Here is a 21225-nt window from a genome sequence, read left to right on the forward strand (position 1 = left end):
CAAGGTACAGAGCAGGCATTCAAACGCCACAACCCACTGACCTCCCAGACAGTATAGTCATTGAGAATATGGCCCCTGGGTGCCCACCTTCGAGCACCCCTCCTCCTGTCTGCCCTTCCCCTCAAGACAGAAAGCACAAGAGCAGAGGGTCTGGCTTAGTTTAGGCCTAGCACTCTGCAGAGCCAAGGGTCTCTTTCTGCATCTAGATCAGAGCCTTTTGGGAGTCTGAACTGGATTTCTCTCCCCAAGTGGGGAAAAAAGAGAATATAAAGGAGCTAGCCAACTAATCTAAACTGGGGCTAATATCTACAATGCTGGGGTGCTGTTTACCAGCCTAATGAGTCCCAACTCTGGAAGTATTTTCAGCAGGTCTGGGTCAAGACCAGAAATCTGTTACATTTTAAAAGACACTCCCCAGGTGATACTAATTTATAGTGGGGTTTGGGAGTAGCTTTTGTACCTTCTATCCTTTACTAGTATGCCACTTTAGTTTTCCCTTATTTAGTAAATATTCCCTCTGAGAGGCCCCAGGTCTTATGGGAAGACTGGCCAGTACATCAGAAAATTGGCTGGGGTGGTGATCATATCATTACTCCAGCTCCAAAAATTGGACTAAAGAGCAGTGGAAGCTACAGGAAGCAGAGGCAGGGTTGGCAGAGGCTACACCCTCCCAGCCCTCCTAACTCCATAAATGAACTTAGGTACCTAGTCCTAAGTCTAGCCCTTTCCTCCTTGGTTAGAGTAACTTACTGCACATGAATTTTAGAAACAGCATTCTGCTGGTCACTATGAAGAGGAGCCCTCAAATTTGATACAGCCAAAGCTTCCTCAGCATCGCTTCTCCTCCACTCCTGCTGTGAGCTTAATGGCCCAAGTCCCACTCTCAACACCACACAGGAAGCACTGAAGCAGAAGTTGCTTTAATCAAGGGGTGACGTCCTCAATCAAGGGGACCTCACTTAACCTTTGGTGGTGGGGTCTCAGCCTACCCCCCACAAGCCCTGAGGCCCCTCAGGAAGGAGGGAGCAGTTGAACAGCAAATTATAGCAGAGGCCAGGGAATGGGAGTGGGGGAACCCGGGTCAAGGTGAAGGGGCAGGACACTGAAAGGGTGGGAGTGAAGCTGAACAGGGTAGGAAGAGCTTAACCCACATGTTTCTACCTGGGGGCTGGCTGAGGTGGCTGTGCATCGGGCAGAGCGGCACCAGAGGGCTGAGGGTCGAAGGGGACAGCAGGGGAAAGGAGTGCTTAGGAGATGAGGCGACTGTGAAGCTGGTGCAGCTGCTCCTGGGTCAGCACCAGCCGGTGTCGCTGTCCAAGACCAGCCGCACACGAGAAGGTCACTTTGCCCATGTAGACTGTGTCATCCTGCTGCTCCTCCTTGGCCTGGTGGTTGATGAGGAGAAAAAGACTCTAGGTCAGGGGCTCACTTGAGCTGTGGGCCACTGAAGGGGTCCCTGAGCACTGACACCAAGGCAGCTCCTGGGTGACTAGGGCTTCTGAGATCCTAGGCTATTGTGACCACATTTTTCAAATTAGAATGGGATACATAATCTGACAAGGGAGTTTTGAGGCCCTCCTGGTGTCAAAAGTCACGGAAGGTGTTTAGGTGCTAAAATATTGGAATTTCAAAGCACTGTAAGGACTTCTGAGTTACTTGTAAGATTTGGCCAGATAACCCAAGGTATGCAGTTGTTAGACCTGAGACTCCAAAGGCCTCTTCCAATTCTGGAGGAGAGGGGGCCCACCTGAGCTCTCCACACTGTCCCATCGTCCACCCCATGCTCCCCCTCACCCTGAGGAAGGCTGATGAAGGGAAGGTGGCAAAGTCAGTGGGTACTGTGGCTCCAGGGCGCTGAGATACTGTCTCCTTGAGGACCTCATCCTAGGGAAGGGGAGAGGAAGACAAGGGTTCATTTATGGGACCCCCACAGGCTAGCACAAGATCACCTGGTTTCACAGAGACACTAATACCAAGGGGGCAGGGACTTAGTCCTCTATATCACCATACTTTTGCTCTCATCTCCAACCCCATCCCCACCCCAGCACTCCTCCTTACTTTGCAAGTCCTCATCCTGTAAGGCCCAACTCACATTCTACCACCCTTGGCAAGCCATGCCCAACCATTCTACCCCACAATGATCTCAGCTCTGATGGAAGCTAAAGCCTGAACCAGTCACTCTAAAGATTATCCTAGTTTATCCATTTTGTTATGAGAATCTGTCTTCTGTTTGCACTGAGACAGTGAGCTTCCAAGGCAAGAACCCTGCCTTCCCTTCCATCTCCTCCCCAATTGCTGTCTAGCGTAGGGCTGGGCTCAGAGGAACTCCACAAGTGCCTGGCTCCACCAGTTTATGCTGTGAAGTGAGCTCTGCCTGGCAAACTCTGAGCTGACCTTGAGCTTCTCGATGGTGTCACTGAGGGACTTAAGCTGAGCCACTTGCTCCATAAGTTGGGCCGACGGGCTCTTGGCAGCTGTGGGGAGAGAAAGCTGGTGAGGCCCACCAAGGCGCAGGCAGGCAGGCAGTTGTACTGGATTAAGAGTTAGGGGTGCAGGTATGAGACTCTCTAACAGAACAAGTACTTGAGAGAGAGTGGGTGAATCAAACAAACTGAACAGTGAAGCCAAAGAACACTGCAGGGAAGAGCTTCTGTGGTGGGGGGACCACCTAAGCAGGGGCTAAATCCCTGGGCCAAGTGGAGGGGGCAGTTTTATTCATCTTGGGAGTTGGCAGGTACATACCAGGGCTGGTGCGAGTGATGTCTACTACATGCGTGTGTGTGCTCAATTGATTCAATGTCTCCAGCAGCTGGCTGGTCTTACGATACAGCACTCCAGCTGGTAACTCACTGCCAGGGCCCTCATGGGATAGCTTTGCGACATGCAGAGGGGGCAGGGATGCCAAGGATGCCTTCATCTGGGCTCCCTGTGGATGAAAAAAGAAGGGTAGTGGTAAGAGGTGCTAGGAGGCCCCTGTCATCTAACATCAATGGGGCAAATATGCTCCATCCCCCATCCCAGTCCTCCCTGTGGCTCCCTCACCTTGAGGATGCTATTCTCATGCTGGAGCTGGGAGATGTGCAGCCTCATGGCAGAGATCTGCTGAAGCAGCAGTGGTGAGTCCTTCACCAGCCCTGGGCCTGGCACAGACCCTGGAGCCTGCCCAGGGACGGCTCCTGTGGGGACCATAAAAAATGTCATCAGCCCCAAGTGGAAAGGATTGAAAACTGGGCTCCATTCCTACTTTTCCCCTTTCCTCATCCCTCCATCACCCACCTCCAGTCCTGGCTTCCCCCTCTACCCTGCTCCCTTAGCTCCAACTCCCACCAGCCTGGTAACCCCCAACCAGAGTGGGTCTCTACCTCGCTGCTGTTCTTCTGTGCTCGGGATAGCCCATGGGGGAGCAGGAAAAGAGGAGAGAGGAGTTAGGTGATTTGGGGGTTACGGGGACACACCAGAGGAATCTTGGACACAACCTGCAGGAAAACCCTTTTCCTAATCATCATACTTTCTCTAACAAGACCCTCTGCCACCTATCTTTGGGGATGAGCAGATATGTGTGAAAGAAAGACACCAAACAGGAGTGAGGCCACAAGACGGTACAATGTGTGAAGAACAGTGGCAAAGAGAGTGTGCACTGTACAAAGTACTTGGAACATGAGGCTGTTCCTGCCTCCCTGTCTCAGACGCCATCTCCAAGAAGGGCATGGAGAATGCTCCAGAGACCCCAATATGTCTGCACCCTTAGTGCTCACCAGCAGCAAAGCTTAAGTTGGGGATGCAAACACACTCCCTTGCTCCTAAGGATTCCCCATTGCTCTGAGGCAAAAGACCTTCTTTTCTGGTGGGAAGTTTCATAAATTCAGAACTATGTTTGTTTAAAGAGTGCTAATGTTTGTTTCAAGAGTGCTAAAAACAACACAAAGTAGTAATCCTGGAAACTCTCTCCAAAGAACACAGAGCTGTCTGTACCACAAGAGCCTAAAGTCAAGAAGGTTCTTGGTCACCTGCCAAGATCAAGGGATGTCAGTGACTCTATGTAGGTGAGGTCAGCTGACAAGACCCGGGAGCAGCTCGGAAAGTCTGGAGGCCCTAAGGGTTTAATTCCAGGGCAAAAAGCCTGTCTTCTGGAGGTGAGAAGGGTAAGTGAGAAACTGGAGAGTAAACACAACAAACTATAGGGCAGAGGAGAACAAAGACAGCAGCAGCCACCTCCTGAGTCAGGAAACTGGGGAGGCTAGAACTGGTAACCAGAAAAACTCTAGGTGAGGAGCCCTGACTATACTGAGTGACTAGACAAAGGTCAAAACACAAGCCCCAAGTCAAACTGGGATAATTCAGCAGTGGAAGATATGACCACATCATAGAATGAAGCCACATGAACTCAGTGAGAAAACACAGTGTCCAAGCAGAGAAGCAATCAAGAGCAGGTATCGGGCAGGGCCGGATGCCCCAGGAGAGTCAGCCCAGCCTGCTGCTGGCTGACAACCCTCTGGGATATAGGGCTGGGCAGAAAGGTCAGATTACAGAGCCAGAAAGGACATTTACTAGAGACCAACTGTCATCATTATTCTGAGCCTCATTAACAATTTAGTAATGCCCTCCTTTGCCCAGAGAAACTCAGCACATATCTTCAGGGGAAGAGAAAACTTGGTGAAAACTGGCAGAGTGAAACTGTGCAAGTATGTTCCTGGCTGAATACCCGGGGGTAAGGGGGGGGTGCAGAGGCCAAGGACAGGAGAGAAGGCAATCTCCTCTGTGCTAGTGCTGCCTATTCCACAGTACTCACCACCAGCAATGCCAGAGACCAGAGTAGCAATGCCTGAAGGAGGAGGGCCCCGGAGCCCCTCAATCGTGCGCTTGGACTGGCTATTCAGCCGCTGCTTTAGTTCTGCCTTCTCTGCCTCCAGCTGGTCGATGTCAGCCTGGAGTGCATCCATTGTCTCCTCAAACTCTCTGTGAAAGAGAATCTGGGCTTTGGCAGTGTCCCTTCTCCAAAGCACCCCTTGACTATTCAGTCCTGAGAGGTCCTTGGAATAGCCCTGCCAGTGAGGAGCCAGGGCAGAGCAGCACAGGCTTAGGCTGGGGTGATGCAATGGGGTTGGCAGTGGGTAAAGAAAATGGGGAGTCTCACTATAAGAGAACCTGAGTGCGGGTATGGGTTAGGAGGCAGAGAACTCCAGCAGTGGGGAGGATTAGAGGAAGCAAGGCCCCAGGGAAAGTGCCTGACTTCTCCTTCTTCCGCAGCAGTGCCTGGGTCTCCTCCAGCCGAGTCTGGACTTTCTCGATGCGCTCATCTGCATCCTTGGCAGCACTGTCCAACTTCTTCTCCAGGAGGCTCAGACGCACATTGGCCTCACTTAGCTCCTCTCCCTGGACAAGGACAGAACTTCTAGATCCCTGACATCCTCCCCACAGTCCCTGGAAACTGGGGGCTAGACCATGAGATAGGAGGCTCCCTGAGGGCTCACTAGAGCTCCCATTGATTGCAGGCCCCACTTCTCCCCTTAACTCCCAAACCGTCTTGGTCCCAATCCCCAACACTCACTGCTTTCCTGAGTCCTACCAATTTCCTGGCCCCCAGATCCTGAGCCTACACTACCCTCACCTTAATCTTGAGTGACTTCTTCAACTCCTTAATAACTGTCTCTCGATCTTCGAGCTTCAAACCCAGGCCTTCAGCATCTGTGATCTCTGCACGAAGGGCAGCAGCCCGCAACTCAACTGGTGGAGGCTAAGGAATGGTTGGTGGGGGGTGAGAAAGTGAGGGTGGAGAGGAGAGATCATCACTGTGCTCCTTTCAGAGAGATCCAGTTACAGGGAAAACCCTGCCTTCTAGGCAGGATGGTGCTCTCCAGATGCCTTCCTCCTGTCTCCCCGTCCTCCCACAACTAGCAGTAGCTCTGCAAGTCTTACTCCTACAGGCCTCTGCAACTTCTCCAAGGAAATCTCCCACCCACCTTGCTGGGGGGCCGCTCTGCATCATACTCCCCCTCCTGCATGGCTGTGGCCAGCTTGTTCATGGTACTGATGAGGATGTTGCATGACTGGCGCAGACACTCATAGGGGCTGCTGGAGGGGATCCCATAGATCTGCAGGAGCCAAGGGCAGAAGTGAAAGCCCCACACTGGTCACTAACTCTCCCCACACCTTCTACCCAGCCATCCAGGCCCACCTGCTCGCTTGCTTTGAAAGCCAGTTCCTCCAGAGCAGCCACAGGTAGCCCCTCATTCTCCGCCAGCGGGGCAATGAGCTGGGCAGCAGCAGCTGCCACCTCCTGCAGCACAGCCACGACCCATGTCAAGTGTTTCCTGCAGTCTAGGAGCGTATCAGATACCTGTGTGACAGGTCAGTTCAGGAGTCAACCCTGGGTTCAGCACCACAGTTTCCAGCTACCCCAAAACCATTTTTGTCCCCTAACCAGATCCAGATCTTCAAGTGCTATGCCCCTCCTGTTTCTACTCAGTTTCCTTCCCTTCCCCAGTTGCAGCCCTAAACCTGTGGTCCAAAGGCCAGTGCAGCTGGGATCCCAGGAGCATCTGTCCCTGGCATTCGCCTTCGGATCTTCTTGCAGAACTGGCGGATGTCACTGCATGAAGTTTCCAGATCCCGGAGCAGGAGGGCAATATCTGTAGCCTCCTGCCCACCCTACTCAGGAAAAAGAAAATGGATGGAGAACCAAGTTAGCATTAAGGCTGGGAGTAAGGAAGTGAGGACTAAGAAAGAAGAGGAGCTCACACAGATCTAGATGTGTTCTCACCTGCAAAAAGGCACGCAGCCGTCCTACCTCCACACTCATGCAGTCCAGAGCACTCTGTGTGAACTGTGAGGATAAAAGCATGCAATCATCAGCCCCCAGCAGGAGCCCTTCAGCCTTATCAACATCTTTAAGAAGTCCCCATCCTCTGCTGACCCCCATACATAAGTAGGTCCTCTAGTTTCCCTGATATGGCTTTGGTAACTCTGCCCTAGTCTTATGTGACACTTCTTGGGTGCCTGATCTCTTGACCTGATGCCCTCCATTTCTGATCTCCACGGGGGCTCAATCACTGGCCCAGACACTTCACCTTAATGTGGTCAGCCAGCTGCATAGTACAGTCCTCAGGCTGTTCGGCAAGGTGGATGCTGTACAGATGCTGAGGAGAGATAACAAACAGACAACTTTTAGGCCCTGGAGGGGGTGGGGAGTTCTTCCCAAACTGTAGTTTGAGCCCTGGTCATCATGGGTCTCCAGAGGTACAAGAGAATCCAAACCCCTCAAGCAGCTGCATCATATGGAGAGTTCATCTAAGAGCAAACCAGGCCTCAAGCAGCGAGCATGGGACAAACAACCTTGAATATATTAGTAAGAGCCCCCATCAAGTGAAAGCTTCCCTGCCTCCTGCCCCAAGCCCAAATTCTCGCCCCACACCTGATAGTACTTGATGGCCTTGGTGAGAGGCTCCACATTGACAGTCTCATCCAGCTGATCCTTGTGCAGCAGTTCAATGAGGAAATCCAAGGAGCGCTCATGGGCACTCATCTCAGGGTAGAGGCTGCCCACTTTCTTATACACATCCACACTGCACTGAGAGAGGGCACTAGAGACCAGAGAAGGGCGCTGTGAGGCTAGAGTCTGCCAGGTAATCTCAGTTCCAGCCAATCCTGGACCCCTGACCCTGGGGTGAGGGAGTCAGGAGTCACTTACTGCTCATAGCGGTGTAGCGTGGCCTGCAGCAGGCTCAGCGAGTACACCAGTCCAGCAGCAAAGCTGAGTTGCTCCCCAGCAGCTCCTCGCAGCCCAGGCCGCTCTGAACAGTTCTCACTTAGTTCAAACTTTTCCTGGGCCTGCTTCCGGATCAGCTCTGCCTGTGGGAAAAAACACTGGGAACCTGGGCCTCAGAGCAGAGGATGGAGAATACAGACTCAGGAATACAGTACTCAGAGCTTAACTATGTGGGGAGCATGGACACACATGGCAGAGAAAGCAGAAATAGCTCTTACTTGGGTGGGGAATCTCGCATGAGGAAAGGGTAGTGATGTGATTACTGGAGGTTGTGAGGAGTCAGGATGTGAAAATGAAAGGGTAGTGGGACCGGTGGAATCAAGGTCTTTCCTGACTTAAAGCTGCCACTCCTGCTATCTCTCCACCTAGAATGCTATCCTGCCAATCATCCCCAAGGTTAACCCCTAGGCACCTCCTGGCCCTCAGACAACGTTATTCCCTCAGTCACATCCTGCTCACCTCTAAATCAAACCTCCAATTGTGCTCTCTCACAGAACCTATCTCTCCTTGAAAACACACCATTTGTAATACATATTAATCGGTGACTTTGCTGTGTTCCTCCACTACACCATAAACTCTTTGTGGGCAGAGACTCTGTTGTCTTCACTCAGCATCTTCAATGCCTGGTTCATGGCAAGTTCACTAGATTTCTGTGGAACATGTGATTGATTGGCCATACCTTGCAAATGAGACGAGGCATGAGCAGCAGCACCAGAACGCAGTCATGGTCCCCACCTGGCCGAAGGAAGCTGTCAGGCATGAAGGCTGTCAGCAGGGACATGTGTCGGTTGGCCTGGGCCACCTCCATCTGCCTCAATTCCATCTCAATTGCCTGTGAACAGGGAGGAGCACTCTTAGCCAGAGCTGAAAGAGCCCCAAAATTCCCATGCCTTGCTCCAGCAGATCCCTTGCTTCTAGGGCAAGCCCAGGCCAGAGTTCCAAAACACCACACAAAGCACCCCTTCCCCCAGGAATCTGAAGCCCAGAACCCCATACCAGTTCAACCCAGGCAGGGCTCCCTCAGACCCACACACTTTCCTGACCTTGGCATGGGCCTTAGTCTCAGCAAACTTGATTTTGAAGTCAAAAGTCTCTGGAGGTGGCTGCTGTTGCCTCTCCACAGATGCTTCCTGCTGGTTTGTCAGTTCCCGATTCACATCCTAGGAGGAGAGACAGTGAAGCACAGCTGGGTCATAAGGAAGCCCTGAGGTGATGGTGGGCAGAGAGCAAGCAGTGGGCATGTACCTGTAGATGGGCGGTCAGCTGGCGGTACTTCTTAATGGTCTGCTGGTAGTCTGCAACCGTCTCCTGGGCTGCCTCCACACGCTTCTGGGCCTCACGAACCCGCGCGCCCGCCATGTCCAGCTGCTCCCGCAGCTCCAGTTCTGTCTCACGTGCATTCTCCTGCAGCTCATCATTCATCTCATTCATCGCTTCCTAGGACACCACACCATAGTTGGGGCAAAAGGCAGGGTCGGCCAGGGGTGGTGGTTCACACCTGTAATCCCAGCACTTTGGGAGGTCAAAGCAGGTGGATCACGAGGTCGAGATCATGCTGGCCAACATGGTGAAACCCCATCTCTACTAAAAATACAAAAATTAGCTGGGTATGGTGGCGCATGCCTGTAGTACCAGCTACTCAGGAGGCTCAGGCAGGAGAATCGCTTGAACCTGGGAGGCGGAGGTTACAGTGAGCCAAGATTATTGATTATTGCGCCACTGCGCTCCAGCCTGGCAACAGCGCGAGATTCCATCTCAGGAAAAAAAAAAAAAAAAAAGGGCAGGGTCAGGGTAGCAAGCCCAGGCTGGGTCCCTCACCGCACACCCTGCTCAAAGGCCAGGGGTCACATGTCAATCTTTTTCTCAGCAGGTCCCTTCCAAGTCAGATGTCAGGGGTCTGCTCTTCTCTTACCAAGTCTCCCACAGTCTCCCTCAACTCGCGCACTTTCTCTTCCAGATTCAGGTTCCGATCTGTCAGCATCTCCACCATCTCCTCAGCACCCAGAGCAGCATCCACCTGTGTTATGGGGAGGATGGGGAGAAGGGCTGCTAGAAGGTACCTAGAAAGAGGAGGTATCAACCGAAAGAAGAGTCAGGTGGGAGATTATGGGTGAGGGGCTGGGCTCCCCAGACCTGCTCCTTGAGCTCATCAATGGTGCTCTCTGCCTGGCTTAGCTCCTCCTGCAGACGCTCCCGCTGTTGCCTCACAACTTCCAGCTCTTGGTTCTTCTTTTCCATGAGCTTCTGGAGCTTCACATGCTCCTGCTTCTCTGAGGAAGAAAGATCCCGCATCCTGCAGGGATGTGAGGAAGACAGAAGGAGGAAAGCACGTGTCAGAGTCTCTGGCGATGGGTGCTCTAACACATTTGGAGACAGAAGAGTAAGCATCAGAGGCAAGCACTGAAGACCCTACCTCACCAGGGCATCCTTCAGGCGGGCATTCTGCTCCTCAAGCTGCTTGAGCTGATAACTGGATGCAGCGCCATCTGAGCCTGGAGAAGATCATTAACACTTTCAGGCATGGTTCTCACCCAACCGTTTGGCCCCCAGCAGCTGTGGGCCCCTTACCCTTCTCTTCAATCTCAGCCTTGAGGATCTCTAAGTCAGTAGTGAGCTCGTCCACCCGCTCCTTCAGTGCCTCCACCTCCTGCTGCAGGGACTCAGCCCGCTCTTCAGCCATCTCCTTGTCCAAAGTGGCCATCTCAATGGCATCAGCAGTATCAGCCATCTCCTCCATATAGCGTTCCTTTGCCTCCAGCGCCTCCTTGGCTTCCTGAGGAAGAGGTGGAGGTGGGAGGGGGTACAAGCACAGAGATGCCCCAGGCCTCCCTTTCTCACAGTGTGTTCCAGGCTCCAGCTCCAGTCTAGTTTCCAGCATGCTTCCTTAGGTCTCAGGCCGCCCCAACCACCCCCTTCATCCAGAGTCAAACCTTTCTCGCCTCCTTGAGGCGCCGCTGCAGGTCGGCCTGCTGCTCCTGCATTTTGCTCTTCCATTCCTGCACCTGCTCCAGCTGGATTTTGTGTTTCTCCAGCTCTTTTAGCTTTGCTTTGTCTTCTGCCCGTTTTAGTCTCAGGGTCTCTAGTTTCTCCTCCAGGTCCCGCACCTGAGCCCTTAGTCCCTCCTCCTCCTGCAAAGGAGAGGCCTCATGGTCTGTGCACAGCCCACCCCTCCTCTCCACCAACACTGAGCTGGCGCAAAGAACACAAGAAAGTGTGCAAACATCACCCAGCCCCGGGGTGGCCAAAAGTCAGTGGCATAAGAACATCTGAGAGGAAACCGTGGCACAGTATATATGGGGAAAGTATATATGGGGAAAGTATGGCATAAGGGCAAGAAAGGAAAGGGTGGCTCAGTCAGTAGCAAGATATTCATAGGCTACGTCCTCACCCTTTCTGATCCAAGTTCTAGGTCTTTGCCAACCCCAGGAAATTTTCAAGACACAGCAGGTAGCCACAAGCCTCTGGGTGTCTTGATTCTCCTTTACCCCTACCCCAGGCCTTACCTTGGATGGGGAAGGAAGTGGGGGGACTGCTCCAGGAGAGGTGAGGACCGGCGTGGGGATGATGGGTGCTGCCAGCGGAGTCTGAGCCGGGGTGCTGGGCTCACTGCTGCTCAGCTCACCTGCTGATGCTGAGCCAGAGGGGCCCAGGGAGCTACTGGCCCCAGCCACCCCAGTACTGGCTGGGCGGGTGGGCTATTCAGGGAGGGTAGAGGCAGACCAGAAAGAGAGCAGAGGATAGGGGTAGTAAGAGGAACAGAAACAGAATATGAGAATATGGCAAGGGAAGGAGACAGAAAAGGGAAAAAGCAGAAAGAGAATATCAACGCACAATGAGAAAAGAAGAATGAAGGGGACAAGGAAAACGATACAGAGAGGCAGAGAGAGACAGTGACAAAAGACAGGGGGAGGATGGAGGCCGAGGAGAGAGGGAGGGAAAGATAAGAGAAAGACATAAGATTATAAGGCTCCTCGCTTGGCACTGACTCCACATTCCTCCTAGCTCTGGCACTACCCTTAAGAGCAGAATCCGTTATTCCCTAGAACCCCCGTCTATGATCCATTTGTGATCATTCTAGCAACTTCATAATACTCTCAGTCCCATCCTTGCTCCAGGTCTATGCCCTCCACCCCTAGATGGAAAAAGTACAACGTAATTTCCAGAGAAGGCTGGGCCAAAAGTGGGGGTGTCAGGCTCTCTACCCCTGCTAAGCCCTCTTTGGGGGTCAAGCTGAGTCTCCCTCTCTCAGTCTATTTCAGGGGACCCTGCAGGTAAAAGAGCCAAGGTGAAAGTTGTACCCCTAGACTTCCCCTTGAAACAACCCTTCTGTCATCTCCCCCGATCTGGCAACACTATCCAGGCCCCTGTGGGGCAGGGGAGAAGGTGGGCAGAGGAGCTGACCTGAAGTTCAAGCCCTGGAGCAGACAAGCCTGCCAATGTGCTCAAAGTGCTGAGACCAAGGTCTCCCAGTGAGCTGACGCTCAGAGACCATGTGCAATCCTCAGAGATCCCCACCCAAGGCCTGTCACAGACGCACTCACCTCCTTATCCCCTGACATTTTACATGGCCAAGTTCATCTTTCTTCCAATTCCTCCCCTCAAAACTGGTCAAAATTCCCTTGTTCAAGAAAGCCTGCTTTGATTAACCACCACAACCCCATTCATTTCTCTTTTGCATTCAAGCTACTGGCTTAGACAACCTCCTAAAAGCCAAAAGCCATTTTCCCTAGGAGGCGCCTGCCAGCACTGCGAACCCACCCTTTCCTCTGAAGAGAACCCAGGATGCACTATGACCAACTTTCACTTGCTCATACACGTGCCCTCATACATTCACACGCCTGAAACGTGTGTGTACACTCAGCAGTGGCTCACACAGGGGCCTGTTTTCTCACCTTGGGTCGCCGAGCTGTGGTCTGGACAGGCAACAGGAGCCAGAAGAGAAGTAGTCAGGAAAGAAAGGACAATGGCAGAAAGACAGAGAGCAAAAGGGACAGCAGTGAGAGCAGAAGAAGTAACAGGAATGGGGCTACAGTTAGCCACCCTCCCCCCCATCCCATCCCCTTCTCCCTTCAGTGAATCACTGTATTCCTACTTCAGGAACCCAGAATTCCTGTTCCCCTTGGTTCCTGCTCCCACTTTTGTCCAATCCTTGCAGGCCTCACCCCTTCAGACACCCCAGAAATCCCAGAAGTCCATCTCTAGGCTGAGCCACAGAACAAAGCAGCAGCTAGTGAGAAGATCCCAAGAGACCAGTCCTCCTGCGAACCATCTCTCCTACTCCAGTCCAGAGCCAGAGGCCCCGCCTAGCCACCACTCCCAAGGACTTTCCCAGGTCAGCCTCTTCCTTCAAGTGCTAGACTCTATACAGAACTCCCTAGAAACTCCATGTGACAAGAGTAATCTAAGCCCAGAAATGGGAGATCAGGTCCCTGGGGCAGAACAATGCTGCTGTCCTCCCTCCCCCCAACCCCCTTCCCCTAGAACCAGATCCTGCAGCAGTCCCGATCACTAGGGAAGAAGGCTCAGGTGTCAGGACCATGAATACTGCATTAGCAGAAGCCCAGAGCTCAGCAAAGTAACCCCACCCAGCTGTAGGAAAGGAGGTGGGGGTGGGCAGCAGCACAGAGAAACTACAGCCCCTTCAGCTTACTGCAAAATGGTAAGTGGACAATTAACTCCAATTTCCAAATAGTGTTCTTGCTACCCAGCATCTCACTGCTCTAGCCAAGACAAGATTTGTTTTGGGCCCTATTTCCAGGATACACTGAGGCCAAGAAAACCAATTCCCACCCCTCCTACCCTGGGCTAAGCTTCCATAGCTGTGGGTCAAAAACTATTCTAGGGTCCCCATCCCACTCTGGTAAAGTGCCCTGATACAAACCCTGGGGATTGGGGGATACTGGGAGAACAACCAAGAGGTATTCTAGCAAAGGTTGGGTAAGGCAGGCAGACCCGCTAGAGGCACTGAGATACATGGGCCTGCTTCCCTAGGTTCTACCACAGGAAACCCTCCCAGATCCGGTATGCAGTAGAGGCTGCCTGAAGCCCAAGCCTGTGAGGCCACTGGGTATAAGGCCTGGAACATAGGCAGAGCCAAAAGCAGGCAAGGCAGTAAGCAAATGCCCAGGGTGTAGGGCATAGTGGTGACACACACCTCTCCCTAACCCACCTTCGTCCTCACCCACCTCCCCTGACCAGGTAGACAGATGAAGTCAATCAGCCCCCACCCCCACCCCAGCAGCCTGCTGCCACCATTGCCCTGGCAACCCAGCAGCAGGACGAGAGCAAGCAAGAGTACCTTTCGGGCTGTCGGTGCCTGTCTCATCATTGCAGAAAACCAAAGAAAGCAAGGAGAGGAAAGAGGAGGGACAGAGGAGGATAGACAAACACACGGAGGAAGGACAGACGAAGGGAGGGAGGGCAAGAGACCGAACAGAGGGAAAGGCGGCGGAGACAGGAGATTAGTGCATCAAATCCCAACAATGCAGCCTCAGCTTCCTGGTGCGGCAGCTTCCCAGCCTGCAAACGGCTGCCGCTCTGACACAGAGGCCCCAGCAGACGTGCAGCTGGATCGCCAGGCTCCGGCAGGCACCGGAGCGGTGCCTGGCCCAGTTCACCAGCTTAGGCTGATGGCAGCCTCAGTGGCCGCAGCACCAGCTCCACCTGACGTCATGCACCCACCCTCCTCTGCTCCATGGGGGTGGAGCCACTGCTCCTCAGTCACCTAGCAACCGTCTAGGGCTTTGCTGGCTCCTCCTCCTCATGACAGTCATGCGCAGAGCTTGTCCTGCTTCTTTCTCCAAAGAACAGGTTTTGGCTCCTCTCTTCCCTCCCTTGCCCACCAAGAGCGTGCTCCAAAAAACTGGGCCAGGGGCTATCCCAGAAATGGCATTCTATGGGGCCAGGGCACCACTGGGGAGGGACATAGGGCCTCTCTGCTCCAGCAGTCTCTCTCATCATACTCACATTCTGTCCCCCCCCCACCCACCCACCCACATCCCCATTAACTCCACTTCTGTCTCTTATACAACCTGGCAACACCCTTACAATCTTCTCATCTGGCACACACATCTAGAGTGCCCCTCCAGCAACAGGCCTCAGCTCTGAGGAGCACACACAGTGACTAAGAAACCCTGGGGAACACGCATCTGGGCAGTAGCAGCTCTAATGACTGTTGGGCTCCTCTCCAACCATCTCCTGGTTGTAGACAGGTTAAAGCCTGTCTCTAAAGGGTTTCCAAAAAGAACTAAGCACTTTGCAGAGACATCTGAGTTTTCTTCTGCCTTCCCCTTCAAAGCACATTCTTTTGCTCTGGAACCAGCCCCCTGATCCACATCGGTGAGAGCAGGGGCCCTCTGCTTTGAAAAAACTACTGGAGAGGAAGACTGGGGTGCCCCGGGGTGGGGGCACTCAACTGTCTGATTGACACTTTCCAACATGAGTGCAGAAGGGCAGCATGGGTGGCCTAGGCTGGGCTTTCTCACATTTCCCTAGGCAGCTGCCAAAGCCCCTGGATTTGGGCATTGCTCAGGCCCCAGCCCAGGGTGAGACCAGGCTGTGGCCAGAACTCCATAAATATCAGACCATAGTTTCATGCTCTTCTCTATTCAAGGCCTGAGGTGAAATGGAAGCTCCAACCAGGAGACAATAATCAAAGGACAAAGCAAAGTTTCTATGACTCTGAAATGGGCCCAGGATCCTTCACAGCATTATTTTCCTTATATCCCCATTCCCAACCAAAGCAAGTACCAGCATGTGGTCTCTACCATGGCAGGACTCCAAAGGACCCATTACCAACCAGGAGCTGGTTTCCTCCTGGAAAAGGAGATGTTTTCCTCTCCCCTCCCATAGCCCCAATCCAGCAGCTCTCCATGCAATGTCAGAATGGCCTGAGATAGGCTGATGACAAGGAAATCACAGAATTGTACATACAGCACAGTACATACAGGCCAGACAGGCACATGCAGGTCAAAAACAGCTTTGGCAGAGGCCCAAGGCAGGGGCTGGTACGAGGAAGTGGTCATGGCAGTGATCTAAGAGTTTAAAGAGTCTGTGGTGGGAAGGGGAGGGGAGGTGACATGATTGAGCCCCACTCCAGTGATGGTTGATGAAAGGCTACAAGGGGTAGGAGGTAGGCCTCAGGTACACCACCAGAGGAAGGAGGAGGCAGGGACAGACTGATGGGGCAGAGTTGTGGGGTTTGGGGATATTTATGGCAGTGCCCATCCACAGGCAGGCACATGAAGGCTCTTAGGTTTTCCAACTTGGGACTGTTCTTCCTATGCTCTGTTCCCTGACCTCCCATCTCCTTGCAAAACCCCCTCACTTGGTACCTTCCTCAGCCCCATTCCCCCAGTCTATCCTTCCACAGTTGTCCAAGCTCGGGCTAAGTGAGAACACACTGTAACCCGGGAAATGATCTATTTTACACTGCTGCTATTTACAGTCAAATGCTTATAGTTTTTGACTGGGGAATCTTTGACTTGGAGTCCTGGGGCAGAGAGAATCATCCCTAATGAGTGCTACCTGGGTGTGGACACTGAGCCTGATGTTCTTGCACCCTTCAAAGGAACTCTGAAAGCCAAGGTCACCATTTCCTCTGGCCATCCCAGCCCAAGGTCACACACACATGCATGCAGCAGCCCAGGGACATGCAGGACAGCTGGGGAAGGGGCTCATGGCCCCCATCCACCCAGGCACAAATAGTAAACACACCACCTTCTTAGGCTTCAGTCCCCGCTGCATGAGGAGTAGGAAAGGGCAGAGTTAGCGAACAGATGTCCTGGGCATAGGTGTTAAGACCAACTTGGGCTTACACAGGTTAGGCGGGGGTAGGGGGGAGTCAGGGTGAGATGAATAGTCCCTCAAAGATCAGCTTCCAGGATGTTCACACCTTGGCCCAGAGAAGCTGCAGAGTCTGCAGCCCCACCTCACACATCCTGCACAGAGTAGCAGAGAAGAACTAGGAAGCACCCTCTGCATCCAGCTTAAAACAGGAGGCAGAGGGCCCAGCTCCTTGCCATTCACTTGTGAATAGGAGATTGCTTCTTCCTCTATCTTCTACCTTAACCTTACCCTCAGACCCTTTAGATGTTGGCATCTTTGGGTACCAAAAGGTAGGAAGTTGGCTACACTACTAGGGTCAGACCTGTCCTTCCTATCACCCTCAGCTCAATCTCATTTGACCCTGAACTTCTGGAGCCTATGAGTTTTTCCCTTCTACCACCTTTACTGTAACTCTAACACAGCAATTAATCCCCAGAAAGCCTCCTTCTTAGGGAAGTTGGAGAGACTAGAAGGCAACTCAGACTCACCTACTACTTCTACCTGCCTAGCACTGGGTATCCCCCCTCTTTCTCCTTCCCCTCCCTTTATTACTCCCCATTCCCACCCCCAAACCACTCACCAGTTTGCTAGTCTTTGCAGTTGTATCAGTTCCCTCTGTAGAAAGCAAACAGAAACAAAGTGTGTACTTGTATAGAGAGGTAGGGGGAGATATAGTAAGGGAATATGGTGGTGATGGAAAAAAATCGTAGGACCTACGGTGGCCCCATGTTATGAGAAGTCCTGGGGACTCCTCCTGGCTATAAGGAGGCAACTTTAAGTGGGTGGTTGTTACCTCTTTTGAGGACTTTTGAAGCAGAAGAATCAGGTGTCTCTGGGGAAGTAGTATCTGCTCCATCTTCAAATACCTGGATCTGAGGCCAGATTCAATATAGCCAGATCAATAGATTCAATATAGCCAGATCAAGGATGGCTGTAATATGGGCCCCTCCCCAGGCTCCAAGCAACCCAAGAGTACAGGACAGCTTCCCTAAGGATGCATCTCCAATCTTCCCTCCCCCACTACCTTCCACTCTCCCAACCAGAGGCTTATGCCCATGCTCAGGAAAAGGAAGTACCAACACATCAGCTGCACATGCGACAGACATGTGCACACATGCACACAAAGAAGGGCGTGAATACCTGGGACTGGCGCACAAAGATGCCATGCCCTTCATCACAAGTGAAGTACTTCCTGCCTTGAACAGTTCCATCATTTTTGCCCTTTGCTTCATCCAGAATCACGCCTACCCATTTGCCAGTGGCAAAGAGTGTGGCTCCAACATAGGCCACAGTGCCTCGGTGGCCTTTTCCAATCACCTCTACACGGGAGCCCACCCGCAGAGGCCGGGCACTTGCCTCCACACTCATCCTGCTGCCGCTGGGCGTCTGAAAGACACAGGTAAACATAGACAGTTAGAGGCCTCAGATCAAAGGTGGCATTCTTACGTATAAGAAATGCCTCAGCCAAGACGCTGGACTGAAAAACAACCAGAGTCATTTTCTTAAACCCCATTTACAGAATTGGGTGGACCCCCAAATTCCCCTTTGAAAGAATGTCAGTGATATTCTCTTCTAAGATTTCTCCAAATTCCTCTGGAATCTGCTAGAATTTTTAAGTTTATATTTTTTATAACAAATCAGAATTCATTGACCAGTCTGTGAATGTCACCACATGGCTGCTTTCTCAGGAGCACTGCCTCCTTAATTCTTTTCTCAGGAGGGGAATTAAGCTCAAGCAAATAACTCAGTTTAGACCAGGCTCCCCACAACCCAATGCCCTGACTCAGGAGTCTGAGCTGGGAAGACAGGCAATTCAGTGGGTGATCCTACAGAATCCTGTTTCCCCTTCCACTGTCATTTGTCTCTTCTGTGTTTCAAATGGTTTTCTTAGGCCTCACCCTTCCAGAGGCACACAATTGTGCCTCCTTCCAGACCCTTAAGTCACCACCTCTCCTTCCTGATCTGACTCCTCCCACCCCCATCCACAAACCCACCATGAAACCCCAGATGCTTCACCACAGCCCATTCAACCATTCAACTCCCCTTCTTGTTTGGTCTTGTTTGGTCAACTCTCTATCCCCAAGTTCTGGAGATTCTTCTCCATGCTATGTTGCTATAAAAAGGAAAACACAGGCCAAGTAAATTGGGTGGATCTACCCCTCACTCTGTCCCCAAGACTCTGCTCAGTGGTCCAAATGAATGGTTTATCACTCCACAGATGGGCAAGGCAAAAGAACAGACTAAGACACTGTCCTTGGGCAGCTCTCAGCTTCTGGCACACCCATGATGACTGAACACAATAGAAAATTAGGTCCCAAATAGGCCCATGGTTTAGAAGAAAATCACACTTAAGTCATTTTTAGCAATAGCAACTCCATGAACCAGGGGCCTTGCAGCAAACAGATGAATGAGGCATGATGAAGTGGTACCATCATCCTAAAGACTCTATGGGAGACCCTTCTGATACTCTCATTTATAATAGCTTCAGAAGGGAGCCCTGGCAGAGCCAGGGAAGAGCCAGGACACCTCCCAGCCTATCATTGCCTAATTCCCTTCCCCAAACAGCTCATCCAGGAAGGTGAGGATGTAGTTCCCAGAGGTTCCAGGACCCCAAATCACACCTGGAACAGCAGGATGGCTCTCATGGACCTGACAATAAAAGGAATTGCCAGTGATATAAAAGGCTGAACCCAAAGTCAGAGATTCCCCCACTTTCCAACCCCAATAAGCCTCTCAGTACCAGGGGGCCACAACAGTAGCTACAGATTCAATCTCAGAAGAGAAAGCAAGCAAGTAACAAATAACAAAGCAGCTCTTAAGAAAGGCTTCACTGTAAGACTTCTCTGACCCATCATCCCCATTCTGAGTCCCCAGGATAGTCTGGATCCCCTCAGGAGCCCCTGGTATGAGGGCCAATTAGAATCAGAAGTCAGGCCTTGCTAGTCCCCATTTAGGGATCAACTCTGTAAAGGGAAGCCTGTCCAGCCTTACACCACCAGGGCTTCGAGGGCTCCTTAGAAAACACAGTCTGAGTGCCCCCAGCTGAGCTCCAGCCTATCTCCCCAGCCCCCACAGCAATGATGTCCAAAGGCACCCAGGCCTTCCCCAGCAGCCCTCCAGGGCCATCCCAGATTAGGGCCACTTACCCGGCTGTACACGTGCCTCTTGCTCTGTGCCATGTTGCTTACCCGGCCTCTACCCCCTCCCCCAGCTGGCCAAAGACAGAGAGAAAAGGTAGAAACCTAGGCAGGAGGGTCAGGGCGCTGGGCCCTCATAGAGGGACACAGGAGTCGTCAGGCACAGCCCTCCCCAGTCCATGGGCCTCACTCGGTGGCCTACAAGGGTAGGGGTGGGGGCAGTGATGGGGGCTGAGGAGCAAGTCCCCTCTGCTGCCTGAGGATTCCTGAACCCAGAGACACAGAATCCTGCTTGCCAGCTGATGAGTCTCACTCTGCGCTAGTGCTGCTCTAGACTTGTCAGGAACCGTGCTAGCCTCTGGGTCCTAGTGCCCCCCTGCTTCACCTGGGCCAGAAACTAAGGGCTGGGCCTACACCACAGACCCTCAGCACTGAACTCTTCAGTACACTGTCCTAGGGCTGGAAGCAGTCTTGACAGGTCCTCCTAGTCTGTACCCACTCACCATCACTGTTTCCCTCTCCCCCAGGATGTAAGGCCTCAGTAGGCCCATAAGCATCAAGTGACACTTCAAAGTGATCAGCTGCCTAGGGCCTCCACACAGCCAAAATAAGGGTCTCTCATCTACCTTTCTGGTGCTCTTCTCTCTCCCTCCCCTCTCTAAACTCTGGACTCAGGGTCCAAATTCATGTGATTAGAGCCTGGATTTCAATCTCACACTGAGCCAGAGGAGGCGCAGGCCCTGCCCAATAGGCAGCAAGGGAAGGGCACTAATGGAGGCAACTTCACACACATAGCAAAGCAAGCCAAGTACCCTGGCCCCCTCCCACAAGGCTGGCAAAGGTTGCCATAGTCACCCTTCACCCTTTATGGTTGTTATAAGGGGCCAGGTTATAAAACCCAAGAGTATCAGACTTAACTGGATTACTAAAGGCAGTAGTCAAAAGCAGAGAGCCCTTCTTTCTTCTTGTAGCACAAGGCCCAGTCCACCTCAGTCATCTGCCCCTTGTACTCTTGGCCTTGCCTCCTAGCATCTCAGACCCAATGAAATGGTTTATTTTCTACGCTTCTGTATTTCACAAAAATTCTTCAATAACCATGTATTACTTTTATAATTAGAAATGTTTAAATTTAATGAGATTATGCATTCTAATGAGAGGTCTCCAAGGGACTATGTAACCATACTGCTTTCATTCACTGGCCCATCTATCTTGGGCTAGGAACCAAAAGACCAGGGTCCCTGCCCCTACACAGCCAACAAGGTTGGCCTGGGGTCTGACCTATGGCTCCACTGAGTATGGTATGGATCTAGTTCCCTTGAGCCTAGGGAGGCCTGTCTTTTCTGCACTGGGCTTACTTCACTGGCAGAACAGTGACTTTACCCCGCTCTACCCTCTTAAAATAGGCCAGGTAGCCCAACAGTAGAATGATAGCCAACATTCAGAAATGTGGCCCCAAAACACAATTCCATATCTTCAGTCCTGGCCAGACCCCCTAGG

The 21225-nt window shown here is 52.3% G+C and overlaps 1 protein-coding gene across 8 annotated transcripts in view; it reads right to left on the reverse strand.

Annotated features, from left to right (window-relative positions):
* Window positions 1-901: 901 nt before the first annotated feature.
* The window catches only part of DCTN1 (dynactin subunit 1), a 31022-nt gene continuing 10698 nt past the window's right edge, over window positions 902-21225 (reverse strand). Inside the window, exons 1-32 of one of the 8 annotated variants that reach the window (XM_003268688.4) lie at window positions 19738-20083; window positions 17732-17977; window positions 17385-17463; window positions 17172-17206; window positions 16484-16504; window positions 14064-14081; window positions 12658-12678; window positions 11269-11460; window positions 10696-10893; window positions 10334-10538; window positions 10179-10257; window positions 9899-10058; window positions 9678-9782; window positions 9011-9202; window positions 8809-8925; window positions 8445-8597; window positions 7688-7848; window positions 7412-7580; window positions 7068-7136; window positions 6761-6823; window positions 6499-6648; window positions 6176-6337; window positions 5961-6092; window positions 5609-5734; window positions 5231-5373; window positions 4790-4956; window positions 3363-3377; window positions 3043-3176; window positions 2743-2926; window positions 2395-2474; window positions 1795-1884; window positions 902-1385 (exon numbers count right to left, since the gene is read on the reverse strand). In XM_003268688.4, the coding sequence (XP_003268736.1) occupies window positions 1248-1385; window positions 1795-1884; window positions 2395-2474; window positions 2743-2926; window positions 3043-3176; window positions 3363-3377; window positions 4790-4956; window positions 5231-5373; window positions 5609-5734; window positions 5961-6092; window positions 6176-6337; window positions 6499-6648; window positions 6761-6823; window positions 7068-7136; window positions 7412-7580; window positions 7688-7848; window positions 8445-8597; window positions 8809-8925; window positions 9011-9202; window positions 9678-9782; window positions 9899-10058; window positions 10179-10257; window positions 10334-10538; window positions 10696-10893; window positions 11269-11460; window positions 12658-12678; window positions 14064-14081; window positions 16484-16504; window positions 17172-17206; window positions 17385-17463; window positions 17732-17977; window positions 19738-19770 (3837 nt within the window). In that variant the 5' untranslated portion in view covers window positions 19771-20083 and the 3' untranslated portion in view covers window positions 902-1247. Of the gene's footprint in view, window positions 1386-1794; window positions 1885-2394; window positions 2475-2742; window positions 2927-3042; window positions 3177-3362; window positions 3378-4789; window positions 4957-5230; window positions 5374-5608; window positions 5735-5960; window positions 6093-6175; window positions 6338-6498; window positions 6649-6760; window positions 6824-7067; window positions 7137-7411; window positions 7581-7687; window positions 7849-8444; window positions 8598-8808; window positions 8926-9010; window positions 9203-9677; window positions 9783-9898; window positions 10059-10178; window positions 10258-10333; window positions 10539-10695; window positions 10894-11268; window positions 11461-12657; window positions 12679-14063; window positions 14569-16483; window positions 16505-17171; window positions 17207-17384; window positions 17464-17731; window positions 17978-19737; window positions 20089-21225 lie in introns of those variants that run through there. The other 7 variants (XM_030828303.1, XM_030828304.1, XM_030828305.1 and 4 more) reach the window with 7 other exon arrangements.

Source organism: Nomascus leucogenys, chromosome 14 (genome assembly GCF_006542625.1).
Source record: "Nomascus leucogenys isolate Asia chromosome 14, Asia_NLE_v1, whole genome shotgun sequence".
Lineage (NCBI taxonomy): Eukaryota > Metazoa > Chordata > Mammalia > Primates > Hylobatidae > Nomascus > Nomascus leucogenys.